This window comes from Brassica napus, chromosome C3 (assembly GCF_020379485.1).
Source record: "Brassica napus cultivar Da-Ae chromosome C3, Da-Ae, whole genome shotgun sequence".
Taxonomy (NCBI): Eukaryota; Viridiplantae; Streptophyta; class Magnoliopsida; order Brassicales; family Brassicaceae; genus Brassica; species Brassica napus.
Window position 1 is genome coordinate 4,698,948 of NC_063446.1, and position 22,016 is coordinate 4,720,963.

The 22,016-nt window shown below is 33.6% G+C and overlaps 2 protein-coding genes across 3 annotated transcripts; one reads left to right on the plus strand and one right to left on the minus strand.

The window, feature by feature from the left end:
* Window positions 1-9,995: 9,995 nt before the first annotated feature.
* On the plus strand, window positions 9,996-13,871 carry LOC111204029 (glutathione S-transferase T2-like). Of its 2 annotated transcripts, XR_002656452.2 has the most exons (3): window positions 11,504-12,775; window positions 13,124-13,401; window positions 13,483-13,871. XR_002656452.2 is itself a non-coding variant. In XM_048752055.1 (2 exons), exon 1 carries the CDS (start codon window positions 11,479-11,481, stop codon window positions 12,055-12,057), a length of 579 nt encoding a protein of 192 aa, XP_048608012.1. In that variant the 5' UTR covers window positions 9,996-11,478; the 3' UTR covers window positions 12,058-12,775; window positions 13,124-13,871. The 2 variants fall into 2 exon arrangements, 1 of the variants encoding a protein (XP_048608012.1); XM_048752055.1 differs by having other exon boundaries at window positions 9,996-12,775; window positions 13,124-13,871.
* Window positions 13,872-17,493: 3,622 nt separating this feature from the next.
* On the minus strand, window positions 17,494-18,930 carry LOC106383470 (protein FAR1-RELATED SEQUENCE 5-like). Its single transcript, XM_013823570.2, has one exon. The coding sequence runs from the start codon at window positions 18,928-18,930 to the stop codon at window positions 17,494-17,496; it is 1,437 nt and encodes a 478-aa protein (XP_013679024.2).
* Window positions 18,931-22,016: the final 3,086 nt, after the last annotated feature.

Here is a 22,016-nt window from a genome sequence, read left to right on the forward strand (position 1 = left end):
TGAAGTTTGTATGGATGCATGGGCTCAATTGTTTAAAGAGTATTTGCCTGTAGATAATCAGTGTGCTGAATCTTATTATGAGATTCAGAAACTGGTTCATAGCTTTGGCTTACCTTCGGAGATGATTGATGTGTGTATAGACAACTGTATGATATACTGAGGAGAAAATATAGAATTGTTAGATTGTAAATTTTGCAAGAAATCACGATATAAACCGCAAGGACGTGGGCGGAATAGGGTGCCATACCAGCGGATGTGGTACTTACCTATTAAGGATAGACTGAAGAGATTATATCAATCTGAAAAGACGACAGCAGTGATGAGATGGCATGTAGATTATACTCAGAAGGAAGGCGTGATCAATCATCCCTCTGGTGCAAAAGTGTGGAAACACTTGAATTTGGTGTACCCTGATTTTGCAAGCAACCCCCACAACGTTTATCTTGGGCTCTGCACAGATGAATTTAGTCCATTGGGAATGTCTGGAAGACAATACTCGTTTTAGCCAGTCTTTTCGACGCCATACAACCTTCCACCAGAGATGTGTATGGAAAAGGAATTGCTTTTCATGAGTATACTGATACTTGGGCCAAAGCATCCGAAGAGGTCTCTTGATGTTTTTCTACAGCCTTTGATAGAAGAATTGAAGGAATTATGGTCAACAGGCGTGCTGACATATGATTGTTCCACGAGAACAAACTTTACAATGCGAGCAGTTCTTTTGTGGACCATTAGTGAATTTCCTGCATACGGGATGTTGTCAGGTTGGACGACACATGGGAGGCTATCTTGTCCGTATTGTATGGGAAGCACAAGATGTGGTTTGGGGTTTAGAAGTGTATAAAACTTATGATGTTTGGGATTTGGGGTTTTGGTTTTAGGATATAAACACAAACTGAAGCTAATTAGTCGTAAGGTACGACTCAGTTACGACTAATCTAAAATGCGTCGAGGCTAATTAGTTGTAACGTATGACTCAGTTACGACTAAGTTAAAATGAGTAGAAGCTAATTAGTCGTAAAGTACGACTCAGTTACGACTAATCTAAAAGGTATCAAAGCTAATTAGTCGTAAAATACGACTCAGTTACGACTAATCTAAAATGAGTCGAAGCTAACTGGTCGTCTCGTTGGTCCCTACTTAGTCGTAACTTACAACTCAGTTATGATTAAACTGTTTGAATGGTCCCTAATTGGTCGTAATATCTTTCGAAATTTCCTATGAATACTCACCAGTTTTCTTTTCAAATCAGAGATAATTTTTAAAAATATTTGAAAAAGCGAAGAAAGATACTAGAACACAGGTGGGCGGAGACAAGGCGAGACCTATGTATAAACGTAAGTCTCACATTGTCTCTCCCCACCTGTGATTTCAGTATCTTTCTTGTCTTTTTTTCAAATATTACAGCGGCCGTCTCACAATGGTCATAAAGGGCTTCGTCCCACATTGATCGTAAATTTACGTCTCTTTTACGACCGCTAGTCTCTCATTGGTCGTAAATAAAAATATTATTTAGTCCCTAATTGGTCGTAATATTATTTGGTCCCCATTGGTCGTAAATTTACGACTCCTTTACGACCGCTAGTCTCTCATTGGTCGTAAAATTACAACCAATTTACGACTAACACCAAAACTCTATATATACTCAGACCTCGAGAAACCATTTGGTTGCTCATTCCCTTCTCTCTAACAACGACTTCCCTTCTCTCTCTAGGTAAGTTTTTTTTTTTTTTTTTTTTTAGTTTTAGGTGGTTAGTTAGGTGATTAGATTAGGTTTGGAATTAGTTTAGGATCGAAGTAGATTAGGATGGAGTTAGAATATGATGAAATTAGAATAGGTTTAGATTATTTTTATATGAAAATTTTGAATTTTTTATAACCATCTATTTTTTTTTCAGATTGACGATATTGCTATGGCTGGCGGTAGACAGAGACTTAGGAACCTTGCGCCTAAAAACTCTTACGCGAGTACCTTTCTCGGACAGCCGAATCCATCAGCTTCTACCTCCGGCACATCATCCGGCAAAGAGAATGTGCCTGAGAGCCAAGTTCCTACTGCTCCGTATGTGCCCCCACATGCATATGACCCTGACCCTGCAGCTTACTATCTGCAGTCTGATAACCTTGCTCCATTCTATCCCCAGTACGATGAGCCTCCACAGCAGCCTCGGTATGATCAGCATCATCTTCCAAACCATCCTCAACAGCAGTCTACTGCTCCGACTCCTGCAGCTGCTCCGACTCCTGCAGCTGCTTCGGCTCCTGCAGCTGCTTCGACTCCTGCAGCTGTTCATCCAGATTTGATGGTGCCACCGAATGCACCATATGCAAGATATACAGTGGAAGACCTTCTCCATATCCCGGGACGAGAAGGTTTACATATGATCGATCCAGATCGACCACCCAACACTTACTGGTAATTTTAATATATTAAAGTTTTAATTGCATTTAAATATACTAATTATACATATTGGTCTAAATATATGTATTCTTTCAAATTTTGTATGTTTTTGACGGACAATTGTGTGTGACAGAGCGTTAGAGGTATCATCGGGGCAAACTTTCGGGAAGCGCATCCGAACTGGTCTCTTACACCGAACCATGTTCGGAGGACATGGTTCAAATGCTTTGCGGTTAGTTTTAAATATAATTTTATTTATTTTTGATTTAAAATAATAATTTAATTAATTAAATTTTTTTATTAATTATTTTTTGTAGCAAAAATGGAATTGGTCCATTGCTGTCAACGAAACGATGAAGGCAGCGTTCTACGAAAAGGCGATTGCTCGCCTAAAGAACACCGTTGGTGATTGGAAGGACAAGTGGAGGGTTATGGGGGATGACTCAAAAGAAGCCTACCTCAGCAATGACGTTTGGAAGGGCTTGAAGGCTTATTGGAATTTTCCTAAGTCAATTCAAAGGTCTCTCACTTGCTCTACGGCTCGGTTGACCCGTGATGATGATGGTAACCTGCCAATACCTCATACTTCCGGACAGATTCCACACGCTGGGACGACACTGCAAATTGTAAGTCTTCGATCTTTCTTAATTTTTATTAAATATATATTAATTAAGTATTTATTGAATGCGTGAGTTTAATTAATTTTTTTTTTAATACATGCTGCCCAAGAAGGAGCACCACCATCTCTGGCCCGACTTTACAAGACGACACACCAGCATTCTAATGACACCTTTTCGCATCCTCAAGCAGAGAGGATCTGCAACAATGTTGAGGCTCGGATCCAGGACGTCCAGACTCAGTTGTCGCAACAAAATCACACCGGTCCAGCTGTCCACCGTCGAACAAGACAAAAATTTTGAGCAGGTAAAATATTCAATTTTTTTAATATATGTTTATGTACATTTTTTATTCTTTACCTTAGTTTTACATATGTACTAATTAATATCTATTTATTAATTGAAGATTGTCCCGAAGAAAAGGGGACGTATGGTCGGGATCGGGACTGTGAACGATGTCCCGAGGACGAGAGCTGAACACACTGCAAGAATGGAAGAAGATTCCTCTCTCCGGAGGGATTTGACAGCTGCCAACCGAGTCATAGCCGACCACAGGGACAAATTTACGGTTATGGCAAATATGTTCGATCTGATGATAGAGTCAAACCCAAACATAAATCCGGCTCTTGCCTCTAGGTGGCAGACTCTACGTCCGACCTTTATCCCCGACCCCACTCCGAAAGAGCAGGCGGATTTAGAGTGACGTGCGGATGAGCATAGTTCCGACTTCTTCGACGAAATAAATATTAATGCTTAGTTTTTTCGGTCTTAATTAATTTGTATTTTGAATGTTTTATATAATGGATATTATTATGTTTACGAATGTTAGATATTTTTCTTTTAATTTTATCAAATTTTAAAAAATTAAATCAAACTAAATTTAAATAATTTAATTTTAGTTAATATATAAAATTTGTAAATAAATATAAAATTCAAAAATATATAAATAAAGTTGGTCAAATTTACGACCAATGAACATCTAAAGTCGATGTAAAGTGGTTGTTACCTTACGACTAATAAACATCGACATTAGAGGTAAATTGGTCGTAAAGTTACGACATGTGTACGACTAATATGTCAGACATAAATGTACATCACCTTTACGACTAACGTTTTTACGATTAACTTACGACCAACTGTTTGAGTCGTAAAGATACGTCTGATTTACGACTAACATGTCTAGTCGTAATATTACGACCAATGTGCCTCTAATAATTAATTACGACCAGCTTCTAACGACCAATCGATTTTCAAAGTTAATTGGTCGTAATGCCCATATTACGACCAACTAGCTACTAATACTGTAGTCGTTAAGGTCATGTTTTCTTGTAGTGTATATGTAATATTTTTCATATATGTTATATTTTTTCTTATATATTATATTTTGAATTTTTTAAAACGACTTTAAATTACAAAAATGTAAGTTTTCCTTAAGCATACGACTAAAAGCATTAAAACGACATGTATAAGTTCGATGGTTGATCTAAAACCTTTCAAAACCATATGGAAGATAAATGTCAAAATAATTCAACTGTGAAAATAATACTGTTCACTTTTTTCAAGAATGAATTCGGTGGAAAAAATAAAGTTTTTGTGTCATAATTTGTTTAATGTCCAATCTGATCAATCCACGATATATTAATTAAAGTTTAGTTCTACAATATTTTAATAAAAATTGATCCGGTCCATCAGTAAAAATTATATAATAATAACAAAAACATTGTATATGTATAAATAAAATGATCAAATATATATAAAAAAAATTATCGATAATATATACAAATTAATTCACTCTGCGCAATGTCTTATCCTAGCTCAATAGAAAACTTAGAGCAACAACATCGGTGCATAGAATTTTCCCAACACAGTAATAATATACATTTATTGTTTTATTATTTTTAAAAAGAAAAAAGTGTTAAGCCAGTTGAATTAGGATCTAGCAACGTAGTTTCTCTTTGATTTTGGTGAATTTCTTCTCGAGAGATGTCTTTTACCGTATCTCTCATTTACTTACATTATTATATGCTAAGAGCATCTGCTCTTGACATCTCTCACACAATCTCTCATCAAATAAATACAAAAAAAATAAAAAAAAGGATGAAAGAGAAAAAAAAAAAAAAGAATAAAAGAAGAGAGACATATGGTCGTAAAGGTAATCTAACAAAAATGGGAAGAGATTTTCTACACTTGTCATCTAGTAAGTGATTAGAATTTCTTTTTATTTAAAATTTATTTAATTAACTAATTTATATTATTATTAAATGATGAAAGGTTACGAGAATAGACTTACCCAATGCTGATGATCTAAGATACTACATCAGATACCATTAATGCTAATGTTTTTAGGGTATCCGCAATGATTAAATATCCAAAAACACAAATCATTAATATTTTATTACAATTAATTTAAGTAATTATTTTTTATTTACCATTTTAAAATTAAACTAGTATAAAATTGGCACATGGATGTGTGAATTTTTATAAGGTTCTAAAAATATAGGAGTTTAGAACTTATTTGACACTTCTCTTATTTTTTTACATTTTTGATTATTTTTAATTTTGAAAACTTGTCTTAAAAATCTTCGTTGGAGTTTCTCTTATACCATCAGAATTGATTAAAAAGTTTTTTGTACATTAAAAAATAGAAGAAAATGAAAAAAAGAAAGAAAAATAGTAGAGAGGCACACAGATCGTCTATTCGTGAAGAAACGGCTAGAATTGTAGCAAACTTTGTGCCATTTCTCAGTTTACTATTATACTATTAGTTACTGTTTTTTGCTCATAATTAGTTTTGTTTGAGAGATTTTAGTGGGTCTCTGCCGGGCGCCCTTAGAGCATCATTTGTAGTTGATTTCTCAAAACTAATGAGATGATTGGTTGGACTTCTTGGAAGTCTTCTGACAAAGTCATCTGAACTTCCTAAAAGTCTTCTGACAAAGTCGTCTGAACTTCTTGGAAGTCGTCTGGACTTCTTAGAAGTCGTCTGGACTTCTTAAAAGTCGTTTGGTCTTGTCTACTCAAGTGGAATCCAAACTTGTCTTTGTAGAGGAATGATCTATAATAGTTTTGTTTGTGGTCTGTTTGTGAATTGCATGTCTACTCTTTTAGTTGTGAATTTTTTGTAAAATCAGTAATAATGTTTTCCAAGATGTATTAAATGTGCTAACAATGTGTTTACACATTTACAAATCAATGAAATAATAGACTTCAGTAGTCTTTTTCTTATCTTTGGATCTCTCATATGCAATAATAAACTCCAATGGCCTTTTTCTCATCTTAATAAACAAGAATGTTGGTAGCTTTATATTGATACAACATTTTAAGAAGAATTTTAACCCTTCTTCCAACTCATAACAATAGTCATCATTATTGTCTATAACAATAATACTTAAGAGATGGAAACAAACAATAGTAACTAGTCAAAGCATATCATATTTTATTATAAGTTTGCGTTGAAAAACTTAGTCAAATTTAGTAAAACTAAGGGAGAGAACATATTTTGTAAATATGAGTTTTACATATCTTGAAGTTACTTATCACTCTTAAAAATACAAGTTATTCAAAAACTAACGTAGAAGACTTAAAAACTAGCGGAGAAGACGCGGACGACTTCAATCTAAGTTGTCCAGACGACTAAACTATACGTCGTCTGGTCAACACAGAGGTTATTTTTGCAACTGACTTTGAAATCTGTTATTTCGGACGACTGAAAAATAAGTCGTCTACTATTGTTTGGCTAAAAAAAACTCCAAAAAAGCTAGACGACTTACATTTCAGTCTTCATAGGTTAGTTTTGCATTTGACTGGATAATTTCAGAAGTTTGACTTTTCTGGACGACTTACATTTCAGTCGTCTAGTGAAAATTAAAATAATAATATTTTTTTAAAAGTAGACGACTTACAGTTGAGTCGTCATAGGTTAGTTTTGCAATTGAAAAAAAAAACTTCAAGATTTAATTATATACAGACGACTTATAATTCAGTCGTCCACGAGACGACTGAAATGTAAGTCGTCCAGGATTTACGAGGTTTGACCAGAATCTCAGAAAAAAATCCTGGACGACTTACAAGTAAGTCGTCTCGTGGACGACTGAAGTATAAGTCGTCTGTGTATAGTTAAATTTTGAAGTTTTTTTTTTTTAATTGCAAAACTAACCTATGACGACTTAACTGTAAGTCGTCTACTTTTAAAAAAATATTAATATTTTAATTTTCGTCAGACGACTGAAATGTAAGTCGTCTGGGGAAGTCAAACTTCTGAAATTATCCAGTCAAATGCAAAACTAACATATGACGACTGAAATGTAAGTCGTATAGGTTCTTTGGAATTTTTTTTGAAACCAAACAAAAACAGACGACTTAACTCTCAGTCGTCTCAGGTTACAGATTTCAAAGTCAATTGCAAAAATAACCTCTGCGTTGACCAGACGACTTCCAGGTAAGTTGTCTACAGCCAGACGACTTCCCAAGTAAGTCGTCTGACGAACAGATCTGGAAAAAAACTCGATGTCATACCTTAAATTGGTGAGATAAGTTCCTTAGCAAACATAAGGCTTCTCCAAGCACACAGAATCACAAACGAAAGTAACCCACCCAGAATCGTTAGCTTCTATGACTCTATGAACCATAAAAAATTTAGAATCAAAATCTTGGGTTTTTTTAGCTCATTGTGGAGAGAAAGTGAGAGATATGTTGTGTTTAGTTCACAAGAATGGAAAAAGAAGAAGGGTAAATCGATTTTGGGAGCATTAAGAGCTTCAAATTGGTTGTTCATGGGGGTTGTGGTATTGATGACAATGGCAATCTTGTAATTACTTGAAGATGATGAGGGTGAGAGAGTAAAAATGTCATTTTCGAAAGAAAAAAAGAAAAAAAAAATTGATGGCATTTTCGTAAAATATATGAACTTGTGGGGTGAATAGGGCAAAACCAATTTAGGTTAGTTTTATGTTTGATTTTAAGTTATAGGTCAATTCTGCAAAAAAGCCACTATAATTTATGTTGTAGTTTTTATTGCTGTAATTTTATTTTTCCTGCTGTAGATAAATATTACAATTTCTAAAACACTGTAATAGTTGTTTTAAGAAAAAAAAATAAAAGATGAAAAAAGACAGTAGATGTTATTGCAAGACATTAACTTTAAAAATAAAGTTACAACAAGATTGGTTAGAATTAGTGGTTTAAAAATAAATAAAGCCAAAATGCTAAGTTAAAAACCAACCAATCACATTATCTAAGTCTCCCATATTATTATATTAATAATTTGACTTATTAATTAATTTAAAGTGTAAAATAAAGTTAAATAAATTAAAAGAAGACACGTTGGTACTATAGTTTCTTAAGAATTGTGTCGAGTCTTTTTCTGCACATATTCTTTACCTTTTGATGTTTCTATCTCTTACTGTTTAGTTGTTTATTAATTTTTGTAGCGACAGACTCTTCAAAAAAAACACCGATGCGAGTGCTTTTAGAATCTGATGTTAAAATCTCATTGCTAAATATAAAAATGACATAAAATATATTACATGTTTAAAGTCTGTTAATATCATAAAAATATTACAGTTATTGGGGGTGATTAGTTGAGCTTAATCTACATACTTTAGCTTTATTTTTTTCTAAATCGAAACTTTACCAATCATGCTTTACCTTTACTTTTTAAAGTTAAAGCCTACATCAAATTTCTATTAATTTTTACCAATCATGATTTACCTTTATTTTTAAAACTACAACAAAATATATAAAGCAAACATTTTTTTTATGTATTTTAGTTAAAAAACTTACATCTTTCATTTATAAGCTGTAGAAACTGTAGAATAAAAAATATCTATAATATCAAATAAATAAGATAATCATAATAAAAAAACATCTATAATTATTTTACTCTAATTTTGGGTGCTTTTAAATTATTGAAATATTTTAAATAATGAATATTATTTACATATCACATTTTAAATGACAGTATACTTTGATAATTTTAACAAATATTCATATAAATTATTTTAAGTGATAAAAATAATAATTATTTTATATATACATCACATATTTTATTTTAAAATATCTGCCGTCTATAGATTACAGGTAGAACAAATTTAACTACAGCAAAAGTCTCTGCAAAAATAATCTATAGTAACAACTTTACAGTTACAACCAATTAATCTACGGCTAAACTTTTACAGTTAAAATTCTACAGGCACAGTCGAACCAATCATCACCATTATGTCTATTTGATTATTGTTCTGAAAATAAGTTTTTTTAGTGTTAAAAATGAAAAACATAAAAATAAGCTAATAACTTGATTGTTTTTATCTTTAAGTTAACTAGTTTTGAATAGTTACATAACTGAAAATTATCATGTATGATTTTATTAAAAATCAAAATATTTATAAATTTAATAATATTTTATAGTTAATTATAAGTAAATACATACAGACAGCACTGTACCACACTAACAAGTAATAGTGTGTGAAAGTTGCGTTATTCGGATGAAATAAACGGACAAAAATATATTTTTGTGACTGCATTACTTTGTAAAAAACATTCTTGAGATTGCATTTTTACTTCTTACTGCTGACATTTATAGTTTTAAAATCACATCAATTCCAAATATGCACCGCACTATGGTTGCTGACATTTATATCTTCAAAACGATATCAATTCCAAATATGCACCGCACTATGGTTTCCGTTCATAACCTAAAAGATACACATCTCGATGATAATAATTTTTAATAATATGATATTCAATCTTCTTTATATATAAAAGGGTTTTTTCCTTCAAAGCGTGCCATCTAGGATCCAGGTTAATAAGTCGTTGCTTGACGTTGCGACATGTGTCGCTTTCCTTCTCTACGCAGCCTTTCATTAATGTATGGCGTCATGGGCTTTTCGTTTATTGTGTTATGGGTCCTGGAATCGTGCAAACATCCGGCCTGAAAACAGAAACTCTCTCCCCCTAACACTAATATTGTGTAGACTAACCCACGAAGATCGTCTCCCATCTTCATGCGGCGGGAGGCGGTGACGTTTGCACTTCTTCTCATGACCATAACAGACTTCTTAATGGATTCATCTTAGAGCAACATTATCAAGACATTTGAACACTTCTTATGGGCGATCCTTACCCAATATTGGCCCAAAATTAAATATAAAGTCCAGTTAAATGAAGGAGACGATTTTTAGGTAAGAAGTTTTTTGACTTCGTTCTTCTGTCACGTGTCATTCTATGATACGTTTTGTGAAGCGGTAGAGGGTCTCGTCATTTTGCTCTGGATCTATTCTCTCCGTCTCCCTCTTCTCTCTCTCTCTCTCTCTCTCGATCCGTAGACGGCAATTCGCTGGAAGTGAAGAATCATCGGTCCACATCGATCGATCGTTTAATCTCGGCATCGAATCTGCACCAGGTTCATATTACTCTCTCTCTCCGTCTCCCTCTTCTCTGTCTCTCTCTCTCGTATCGATTTTGTGGATATAATTCTGGGATTATCGATTATGTGTTTCTAATATTTTGCATGCTTTGGATTTGATCAAGGTCCACGGAGTTTGGGTTTAGGGTTTCATCGTCTCTTCCTTCTCTCGCTGTCGACGGGTACTTCCGCCGCCGTCGTCTATTCTCATCCATCTCGCCTCTCTTCTTTCTCCGGTTGGAAACCATCTCCGCCGCCGTCACCAACATGTTTGTCTTCTTTCTCCGTCCTCCGTTAGCTATATAGAGGAATCATTTAAACAAATAGATTCGTGATTCGCCTTTTGGTTGTATATGATTGTATAGTGATCTGTGTTTTTAGTGAATTTTTCTTATACTTGATTGATTAGGGAACTTTAGTTAAAAAAATATGCTTGATTGATTAGTGAACTTTAGTTAAAAAAATATGCTTGATTGATTAGTGAACTGAATTTTGAGTTCTATACTTGATTGATTAGTGAACTGAATTTTGATTGTATAGTTGATGGAGAGCCACGTTATATGTTGTGATCTATACTGAATTTTGATTCTATACTTGTTGTTTCAGATACATTGGCTTCATCATTGACATGTGTTATTTTAGTTGGTGTGTAAATTGAAGTAAGTAGGTTTCGACATTTAATGAAAACGTTGTACTGACTTTTTTACTTAGTTTGGTTTCGAAGGAGTGTTACTTGGCAAAGTTTTGTAGTTAGTTTGCTTGGTTTTGTAGTTAGTTTCGAAGGAGTAATAAATATTGATTAGTTATGTGTAACGAGTATAAGTAACTAATGTGTATCATATTTACTTACTTGTTTGCTTTGATTCTTTATTTTCCGAGTAATAAATATTGATTAGACCCTGGTAGTTGATTGTTAGAGAAACATTTAAGCTCTCTGATGGTTGTTCTCTCAAATTTCTTTAAATAGCCGCAACAAGTTTAATTCTTGTTGTGGTTATCCCTTACTCTCTTCTTTCTCTCACGTATCTTTCTTTTCTATTCATGTCCTTCTAATCGAAATGGATTCAAGGAATCCATTGAATCCCTATAGTGAGTCCCCTAGTTATAGCTATCTTCTCCATAGCCAAAACTTTCAGTATGGAAGCTATCCTTCTACTCAGTATCCATCTGAGATACCTCCTTATAGTTCACAACAACCTGACGGTCCACCTGAACGTGAAGACCCAGCAGTTGCCTCTAAGGAGAGAAGGCAATGGACTCCGGCTGATGACGAGGTCGTCATAAGTGCTTGGCTCAACACATCTAAGGATGCAGTGGTTGGGAATGAACAAAAATCAGGGACGTTCTGGAAACGTGTTGCTGAGTACTATGAATCTACTCCACATGCTAAAGAGAGTGGTGAACCAAGAGAGTGGCTCCATATTAAGCAGAGGTGGCAGAAGATTAATGACCTCACCAACAATTTTTGCGGTGCTTACTCGGCAGCGGAGAGACAGATAACTTCTGGTCAGAGCGAGACTGACGTCCTCAAGATGGCTTATGATATCTACTATGCTGATCACAAGAGAAAATTCAATCTTGAGTATGCGTGGTGCGTGTTGAGGTTTGAACGTTCAACATTCACTCAGCTAATATGATTGTCGAGGATGAACGTTCAACATTCACTCAGTATAACGAGAGAGAATTTCAAGAAAGCGAAGAAGAGGATACATTCACCGTTACTCCGAATTCAAATCTCAGCACTGCAATGGATCGTCGATCGAGCGTTCGTAACAGACAAGCCCATGAACAATTAAAATTCGATTTGATTGAAAATATTTGGGCTAAATTTGGACATCTTCCAAATAACCAATGATTTTTAAGTTTCTGTGAATTGAATAAAATGTGTGTTAGCTATTATTTTTAATTTTTTTTAAATAGAATGTAGTAAAATGTTTGTAATTTTAATTTAATGAAATAAAAAGTTTTTTTTAATATATTGAATATAAATGGATAATATCTTAATTACTATTTATAAATAAAAATAATATTTTTAACCTAAGAACCTTCGAAAAGTTCTATTGATAATGTAGTATTTTAGTTAAGTATCTTACAAAACTTCTTAGACTAAAAATAGTCATTAAATATTCTAAGATGTTTGTTAAGAGTTGCCATTGATAATGTTGCTCTTAATCATGTTGATTTATTCTCCCAGAAAGTATCTTCAATGCGTTGATTAGGTCTGAAAGACGGTGTGTGTTCAGTATAAATATGTGAACAATCCTCTTCTTGGACTCATCTTCTCTTTCAATTCTCTGAAAGGATCTCCGGTTAAGCGAGGCGGCGAGGGTCGACACGCTCCTCCTGTACGCCAAGGTACTTCCGGCTTGACTTTGTAGTTTTTTTTCTTAACCTTTCAAGCGTTGTTGATGTTTTGATTATGAAACTTTCAACAATAGTTCTTCACCAGAGATCAATACGCTCATGTCTCCGTTATTCCCCATATTTTTTTCTTATCGTCAAATATTTAGGATATGATCATTGTTGTGATTGTTGATTCTGTTTCACTTTGTTCGTATATTTTTATTCATCAAATAGTCCGTATAAGGAAATCAATATGCTTATGTCTTGATTATGAAAAAATTAACAAGGGCTTTAGTTTATTGTTGATGGTTAAGATATATATTTTGTTTGTTTATGTTTCCAATTTGTCATGCATTGCAGGCGACTCTCACCCAAGCCACCGTGAACGTCCAACCGCTGAACACATTCAGGCATCTTTTCAATGTACTATGTTAGCGACTTTGAGGTAACACAGTCACACAGAGCAATTTAAACTTCAAGCTGTCCGACTCTCATGTCTCGATCGGTTCAATAGTGGTGTGTCTGTCACTATGAGTGTATCGACTCTCACACTGTATCGTTTCACAAACAACTTAAAGGCTACAAGGTTGACCCATGTGTGGCTGTTGCAACATGCATTAATCTGAAGCTTATAGGAGGTATCAGTTCATATCTGTTTTGTTAATTATGAGTTTCATCCTAATGTTATTTATGAAAACTAATCGAGCTTCAATTTGGAGGTCATTTGTTCATCAATGCCGCCTGGAACTCATTTCTATTTTGACAAGGAGTCTGAATCTGGCGGTAGTTTCAGTCTCCTGTTCTCGAATAGCTGTACCTAACAGAATGACATCATCCCATGTTCTCGCAAAGGCAGCACAGAGCCACGGGTATACCACCATCAGAACCTCCAGCCACTAACAGTCTCTCCATTGACCTCCGTCTAGCGTTTCCGCTACCTTATGACTAGATGCCCTGGTAGCGGCAACGTCCAAGCACATTATATTCAAGGAACTCTAGAATTATTTATATAAAAACAATTCAGTAACTGGTCTACACCGTGGTTTTCAGAAAAAAGTTTACGTACGGGCCTGTAAGCATTTACATTATTACAAAAAACTCTTTAATTTTCGCTCTAGCTTCGAACTTACGTTACAAGGTAACATAAAATTATACAAATAAGGAATTAGCCACGAATTGGCTACATCAAAACATGTCAAACATTCGTTATTGCTTGATAAAAAAGTACAAGTTAATACTCGCATAACCCTAACTAAAAAAAACAAACCAATACAAAAGCATTATTTCACGTTACTAAAAGGCCACAAACACGACTCACGCAATTAAAAAAATCTGAAAAATCCAAAAGCCTCTAACGAGGTCCCACGAAATGCACCCAATCACTAATCATACTACATGTTCCAAAGTTCATAAGAGCACCTCCAAAGGTGAGTTATCTAGGTCTGGGCACGGATCGGATATCCGGATTTTTAAAGGTATTTGTGATTTGCTTCGTATGTCACGGATATCTAATTTTTCAATTTGCTTTGCATCGAAAAAATATGGATATTCGGAAAAACGGATATCTGGAAAATAAATAGATATTTGCGGATATTTACGAATACTTACGGATATCTCATATGTTTTGATTAATACAAATAATCTTAAAATTTTGATACAAATTTGTTTTGTAAAATATTTTTTGCATGATATATATGATAAAAATTAAAAAACATAGTGAATCTACATATTTTGTAAATTTTTTTGACCTTAGTTAACAATTATAATAACACAAACTTAAGAAAAAAAATATAATTATCATAAATGTGTTCTCTTCCTTTTATGTAATACATTTATATAAGTAATAATGTGAATAGAATTTATCAAATCATATGTTAGAATAATAATTATATAATTTTATACATTAAAAACTTTAAATATAATCAAGATATACATGTATTTATATATTGCTGGATCGGAAATCCGCTTCCCAAAATTTTAATTTTTGTGATTTGCTTCGATTTTAACGGATATTGATTTTTAGTATTTGCTTTGATTCGAAAGTTTACGGATATCCAGAATTTTCGGATTTAATCGAAACAAATAACGAATCGAATCAAATTTAACGGATAAAATGTCCAGCCCTAGAGGTACCCACTTTAGTTTCTTATTGATAAAAGTATTAATACTTTAACAATGGTTTAGTTTTTATTTAATTTTTGAATTTTATTAAAAAGCTATTCTGTTAAAGAAGGACATCTGTATTGAAGAGTCTTCTGACACAAATATTTTCTTTTTTTTAAAAAAAGAAAATTGGTTAGAACTCATCAGTATCAATAATCTACCGATGGAGATGCTATAAGGTCCAACCAAACGTACCGACAACCAAATACAAAAAAAATATTTGTATATTAACAAGATTTACACCTTCATGTTTCAGACTCCGATACAGAAAAAAGTAAAATTTTTAGTAAAATAGTAACAAATGTATATTTCCTTCTTGTTTTTAAAAGTAAAATTTGTAGTAAAATAGTGAAATTATTTTTAAAATAAACAAACAATTTCACTAAAATTAAAATACATTTGTATTGTTTCGTTCATTTATTTACCCTCTGACCCTAGTTTATAATATCTTCATGACGTTAATAATACTGAGAACAAAATTTGGGTTCACCCCTGTGGTGAATCTCCTAAATTCACCTTCCTAGTGATTACCAATCAAATTCACAATTAATCAAAAAAGGTATTAAAACTAAAGAAAAAAAAGAAAAATAGCTTTAAAAAAAGGAATACGTCGACTAAACGACGTTCATCAAAACATCTCGTCGACTGCTGCTTCTTCAAACTCGGAGGCTTCTTCACAATCCCTAAAAAACACAGATTGTAGTTTTCAAACAAAGATTCGAGATCTGTGTTTGAACGGTACATCGCGTTACTCTCTTTTATCTTTATTCAAATTTAAGAATCGATGTTCTTAGATTAGGTCAATTCCCTAAAACAACATAATTAACCTCAAGTGTAATTATTGTTTGTTATCAACAAGGAAGAAGAAGATGGAGAAGAAGAGCATCTAGTTAAAAGATATGTTTTTTATTGGAATTGAACTTTTGATTAAATCTACGGACGAAGTGGATCTAAGAGAAGTTCCCAAGATGAAGAACAAAGAAGGGTAGCAGAGAACAAGCTACAAAGAAGAAGAGACTTGAGGCGCAAGAAACGGAAGAGTGAAGAAGAAGATTACTCTCTTCTCTCTCTCCAAGCACAAGAAAAGAAACGACGGAGTAAAGAGACTGTGTGTGCTTGTGTAATAATGAAACACAAGACAAAACAGAGTGAGTGTGAGAACAAAAACAGAGAGTGAGTGAACAAGAGAAACACAGTGAGCCGTACAACTAGAGTTAAGAAGAATGCTTTCACGTCTCTGTTTGTAAGACATTATAAATGTGTATTGTATGTTTTTATAAGGCAATATAATGTATTTTATAGAAGTTCCACATCACGATGTAAGGATTCATCGAGTAAGAAGGTGAGAGAGAATAGCTATTTCTGGTTTGGTATTCATGAATATGCACTACAAAGATAAGGACCAGGATCACGACTAAGGGTTGAATATACGTCGACAAAGTGAAGCAGTAAGCCAGTGCTTCATTGTGAGGAGAGAATGAATTTTTTTTTTTTTTGCTCTGGTTTGTTCTTCGTAGGTCACTAGAGGAAGAGAACATCTATGAAAGAAAAGGGAGAACATATAGACTTAAGAAGAATGCAACTAAAACGAAGAACTTAGCCTCGTGTTATAAAGATACAAAGTTTCTTCTTCAAGAGGTTATGACCAGAATGGCCTGAAACCAGTTCATTTTACTCTGATTTACCTACTACTGAAGATCATTCATTCATGGTGTTGTATAAATGCTTGTTTTAAGCTACTTGGACCAGTTTATTTTCCAACCCTTATATATAGTTTCTTCACATATGAATGAATGAGAGTATACACATTGACATAAGTTACAAGAACATGTACATGGATAAAAACAACCCACGTTCTCAAACTATTTTGTCGCAATGTTGTACGCTTTTCTACTTAGCTGGGAATACTAATATATTCAATACAAGAACAGATCAGTCTATGAAGTGTTGGGGCATTGTGTGTGCTTTGCTAAAGGTTCAGCAGAGACGTTGAAGCTAATATGATCTTGATTTTTGAAGATAATAATAAGTGTAAAAACAAGAATATGCTAGAAACACCAAAAGTTGGAACGAAAACAAAACATAATTAATATCTGCTTTCATATTTAAAATAACAGAGTTATACGGTGATCCACCACAACTCTTGTCAAATCCCTACAAAATATGACACATACACAAATTAAAAAATGATAGATAATTCAAATATAAATGGTATAAAGAATGAAGTATTAACCTGGAGCAGTTGTGAAAAAGAAGTTTCATTGCCTAAGGTGAGACTAGTGGCAGCAACAGGTAACTGAGTATCAAGAGGAAGACTTGAGTCCTGAAATCTGTAGATTGATTAAGTCCCAAAATTCAATGAGGATTGGACAAACAAAAAAAAACTTTATATCAAATACCTGAAATGACAACTTTTTTTTGGCTGTAGCATTATTGGATGATTTTGATATACCACGATTTTTTATTTCAAGCACACTCATATACCGACCATGGCGTCCGGCTTTTTGGTTCTTCGGTCGTCCAGGAGGTTTTTTTCTTTTTATTCCACGTGCGTTTAGAACTTCTTCTTAATCTTCTTCTTCCACAAGTTCAAAATCTGAAGAGTGGACCATCCATTTATTAGCTTTCACAAGTTCCATTTTCTTTTCCACCAATTTTTCAAGCAACTGAGAGGCAGCTTCATCTGCACACAACGTCAGTTCTACATGTTCAGCAGCAACAGACGCAATCTCACGGAAAGTACGACATATATGACTATATCGTTTTCCGAACGATTGCTTCACTGTATCATTAGGTGTCGCTGAATGATAAAAGGATATGGTTCGTGCTTTAGCCTCTTTACTCCATCGGTTCAGAATGTAAGTAGGTGGAATTCTTCTAACATCCTTCTTGGCCAACGCTTTTAATGCATGACGACATAAGATTCCACCAAAAGAAAACTTCATGCAACTACAATGTATCGTTTCGTTTGCAGCAACATAGTTAACCAAATGATTTCTTCCAAGACCACGTAAAGATACATTGTATTCAGCACTCACCATCTCAGACTTATTGACCCTTTTGGCAACATAATCACCTATAGCTATGTATTCCTTCTGGAACAAGGTAAAGACTTCTGGTGTATACACGTCCAATGCATGTTGTAACATTTCTACAGGAGCTGATAATACCGGCGAGGTATGCATCATACTGAAGTCAGTAGTTAATTCTTTAAAGTGCCGATCATCCAACACTCTCTCATAGTGTTTAAAGAAGCGAAACAAGTTATAACTGCTCTTCAAGTAATTTTTCAAAATATTATTCATACTTTCACTACGCTGTGTGCTCATCATATTGGCTGTAAAATTTTGACGACCATATACCCTTGCCCATTTTTCTCTCAACTCAAACAAATCATTCAGCCATTTATTCTCTGTCAATCCATGCTTCTCGAGCATTTCACTCCATGCCGATAACCACTCTACTTCATTCTCATGGTCATATACACATTTTCCAAAGTCTGTGGCAAAATGGTTTGGTCCATGAAATACACAACTCAACCTCTTTGTAGCATTTTGGTAAATATGCCAAACACATAACCTATGTTTTGTTTCAGGGAAGAATTTTCCTATTGCATTTTCCATTGCTGCACATTGGTCTGTAAGAATTGTTTGCGGCTGTTTTCCAGACATTGCTCCAAGAAAAGTCTGAAAAAGCCACTCAAAAGATTCTGTTGTTTCATCATATAAGAGAGCAGCACCAAACACAATAGTTTGCTTATGATGATTGACCCCGACAAATGGAGCAAACTTATCATATTCGTTGGTCTTGTAAGTTGTATCAAAGCAAACGACATCTCCAAAAAGATTGTAATCACTAATTGACCGATCATCTGCCCAAAAAATATTAGTGATCATATCGTCCTCATCAAGTTGCATTGAGTAAAAAAAAGATGAATCATCCTCTTTCTTTTTTTGAAAGTACTCCAAAACCGCTCCAGCACCTCCCTTTTCCATTGCTGCCATTGGCTTACGGTATATGTAATTGTGCATGTCTTTTCTATAAAACCCAGATTTGCTTGCCCCCCAATTTCTCTGCTCATCATTTCAATGGTTGCTTTTGCTGAAATTCCTGACATATCGGCATCATCAGCATGTTGTTTTTGAGAGATAGAGATTGCTCGGTTACTCTTCATCAAATGCTTCATAGGTGTCCTCACTAAATCATGGTTATGATTCGGCTCAAAAGTCATAATCTTATATCTTCCGTTACTCTGAAGGTAGCAAGACATGCGAGCTTTACAACCACACCTTGTGGTTGGTCGTGAATATGCTTTCCTGACCTTAGGTTCCTGTCTAAGCCCCTCTTTTGAGCATACATAAACCATCCTTACTAGCTTTTTGTTTTTTTTCTCGAAGTCTGTTGTCTCCTTACGTCGAAACCATGATTGCCTCCATACTTTCTATAAGCATTATATGCAGACTCATCAGAACTAAACTCCATTCCACTACAGAGTTCATATTTATTCTGATTTTCATTGTTTGCCTCTAAATCATCAGCATCTTTAGTCTGAATATAATCATCCTTGTTGCCTATGCCCGCTTCTTCATCGAAATCACTGACTGAAACATCGTCATCACTGAATGAGGCATCTTCCTCAGATAAAAACTCATCCATATTCTGACTTAACAAACTGGTTTCACCTGAGATTTGAGTACTAAATTCATCTTGAATAGAGGAAACAGTTTCTTGATCACTTGAATGACTACTCTCCATTGCAACTATATAGCAAAATACAAACACCAGTCAGAGATTATCTTAGATAACATAGAAGAATTAAACTTTATTTTAATGAAGATTCTAAACAATTGATGTTTTAAACATATCAATTTAATGCCAATCATCAAGTTTTATCATATATCATGACCTGGCCTTATTTCAATCATAAACCACATCAATTTAATGCCTTCCCACAACCAAAATGTAATGTATTCCGAAAAAGTAAGAGAATCAGTAGCTACAATTTAGTATATTAGTTCCAATTTGTCAACCTGATATTTTTAGTTCTTTTTCCTTTCAAAGCTTAATAGTTAAATAAGTTTGAATAATGCTTAACTCCAATTTTTTTAACACACTGGCGGTAAGCTACAAAGCATCCGTGACCTCCTCTATTCCTTTTTTTCTCTCATATTCCCATGATCATACATATATGTGATTAAAAAAGATCTAACAACTCTAAGCTTAAAACTATATGATCCTGAGATATATAACAAACAATAACTATACTTGAGGTCAATTATGTTGTTTTATGGAATTGACCTAATCTAAAAAAATCGATTCTTAAATTTGACTAAGGATAAAAGAGAGTAACGCGACGTACCGTTCAAACACAGATCTCGAAACTTTGTTTGAAAACTACAATCTGTGTTTTTTAGGCACTGAGAACAAACCTCTGAGTTTGAAGAAGCAGCAGCCGAGGAGGTGTTTTGATCAACGTCGTTAAGTCGACGTCTTCCTTTTTTTTAAAGCTGTTTTCCTTTTTTTTTTACTTTTAATACTTTTTTTATTAATCCTACATGGCAATTTGATTGGTAATCAATAATGAGGTGAATTTTGGGGATTCACCATAGGGGTGAACCCAAGTTTCATAGGGGTGAACCCAAGTTTGGTTCTTTAAAAATCACACCGAGTGAGATATAATTATTATAAAAATCACACAGTCATCATTGACAACTTGACCACATCCACGTTTGTTCCTCGATACAAAACAATGTTATTATCCACTTTCCTTGCCGTTTCCATTTTTAACGTAACATCAACGTTTTTATAACTACGCATATGAATCATGATTGTGTGTTTTTCCAATAATGCTTGCAAATAATTTGATGTTACTTGTCTGTAGTAAATCCTATGCGTATGCAAATCCATCGTAGAATTTGCCAATCAATTATTCTGAAAATACTAATTTAAAATAGTAAATCGTATGCGTAGGTAAATCCATCATAGAATTTTCCAATCAATCATTCTGAAAATACTAATTTAAAATAGTAAATGATCTAATATACAATCATCAGTCCATTCTAGATACATTTCTCTGAATTCAATAATGATAGGTTACTGTTAGTTAGGATAACATTTAATTGTTTTGATACTATAAATGTACTATAATTGTGCATAAAATTCAGATCGTATGGTAAAGATTATTTTGAACTTTCTCGAGAATATAAAAGACAATAGAGCGAAAGATTCTATAGTTGTTCTTTCGGTATTAGATGATGTATTTGCAGCACAAGACCTGAAGCCTTGGGTTCACTCGATTCTCTGCAACAAGATCAAAATTAACTACTAAAAATATGTAAATATGCAAAATAAAATACAATTAATCTCTGGTAAAACTGATAAACAAAGCTAAAAGAGAAAACAACGTTACTGGGCTGAATTAATTGGATCATATAACTCAAATCAATATAGTGAACATTTGTAACAAACGCCGGATCATAGAATTTACTTAAAATAGTTTTATTTGACAACGATATGTAGCTTTGTGTGACAATACTATTCGATTGAAGTGCATGATCAAATTGTACTCAACCAACTTGGCATATACAAATCATTAAAGGGTAAAATAATACAAATCATTAAATGGTAAGATACTGTTTTTTTTTGTTGTGACAAAAAAAATAGTAAAATAAATAACTGAATTTGTCTGACAAATTTCATATTGTTACGTATTCCTCTCGTTTTAATTAATGAGATACAAGTTTGTGAACGTAAAAAAAAAGCTAGAATATCTGGTTCACGCTTTTCAAAAGATACAAGTATATCCATGCGAAGGTGTGTTACTATTTAATATTGAATAATTTGTTTATTGCTTTAACATGTACTAAAGATCACTTGCTATTCATATGAATCACTCATTTTTTTCTCCATGGGAACTCTACCACTAGAAATACTTTTCAGTATATTTAATTGAACGGTACTCCCTCTGTTTCCGAAAAAATGATTTTTTAGAGTATTCACACATATTAAAGAAACAATTAATTTTTTACAATTGAATTTATTATTTATTTTATTATACATTTTTCAATAAATATCAACCAATACTATTCAA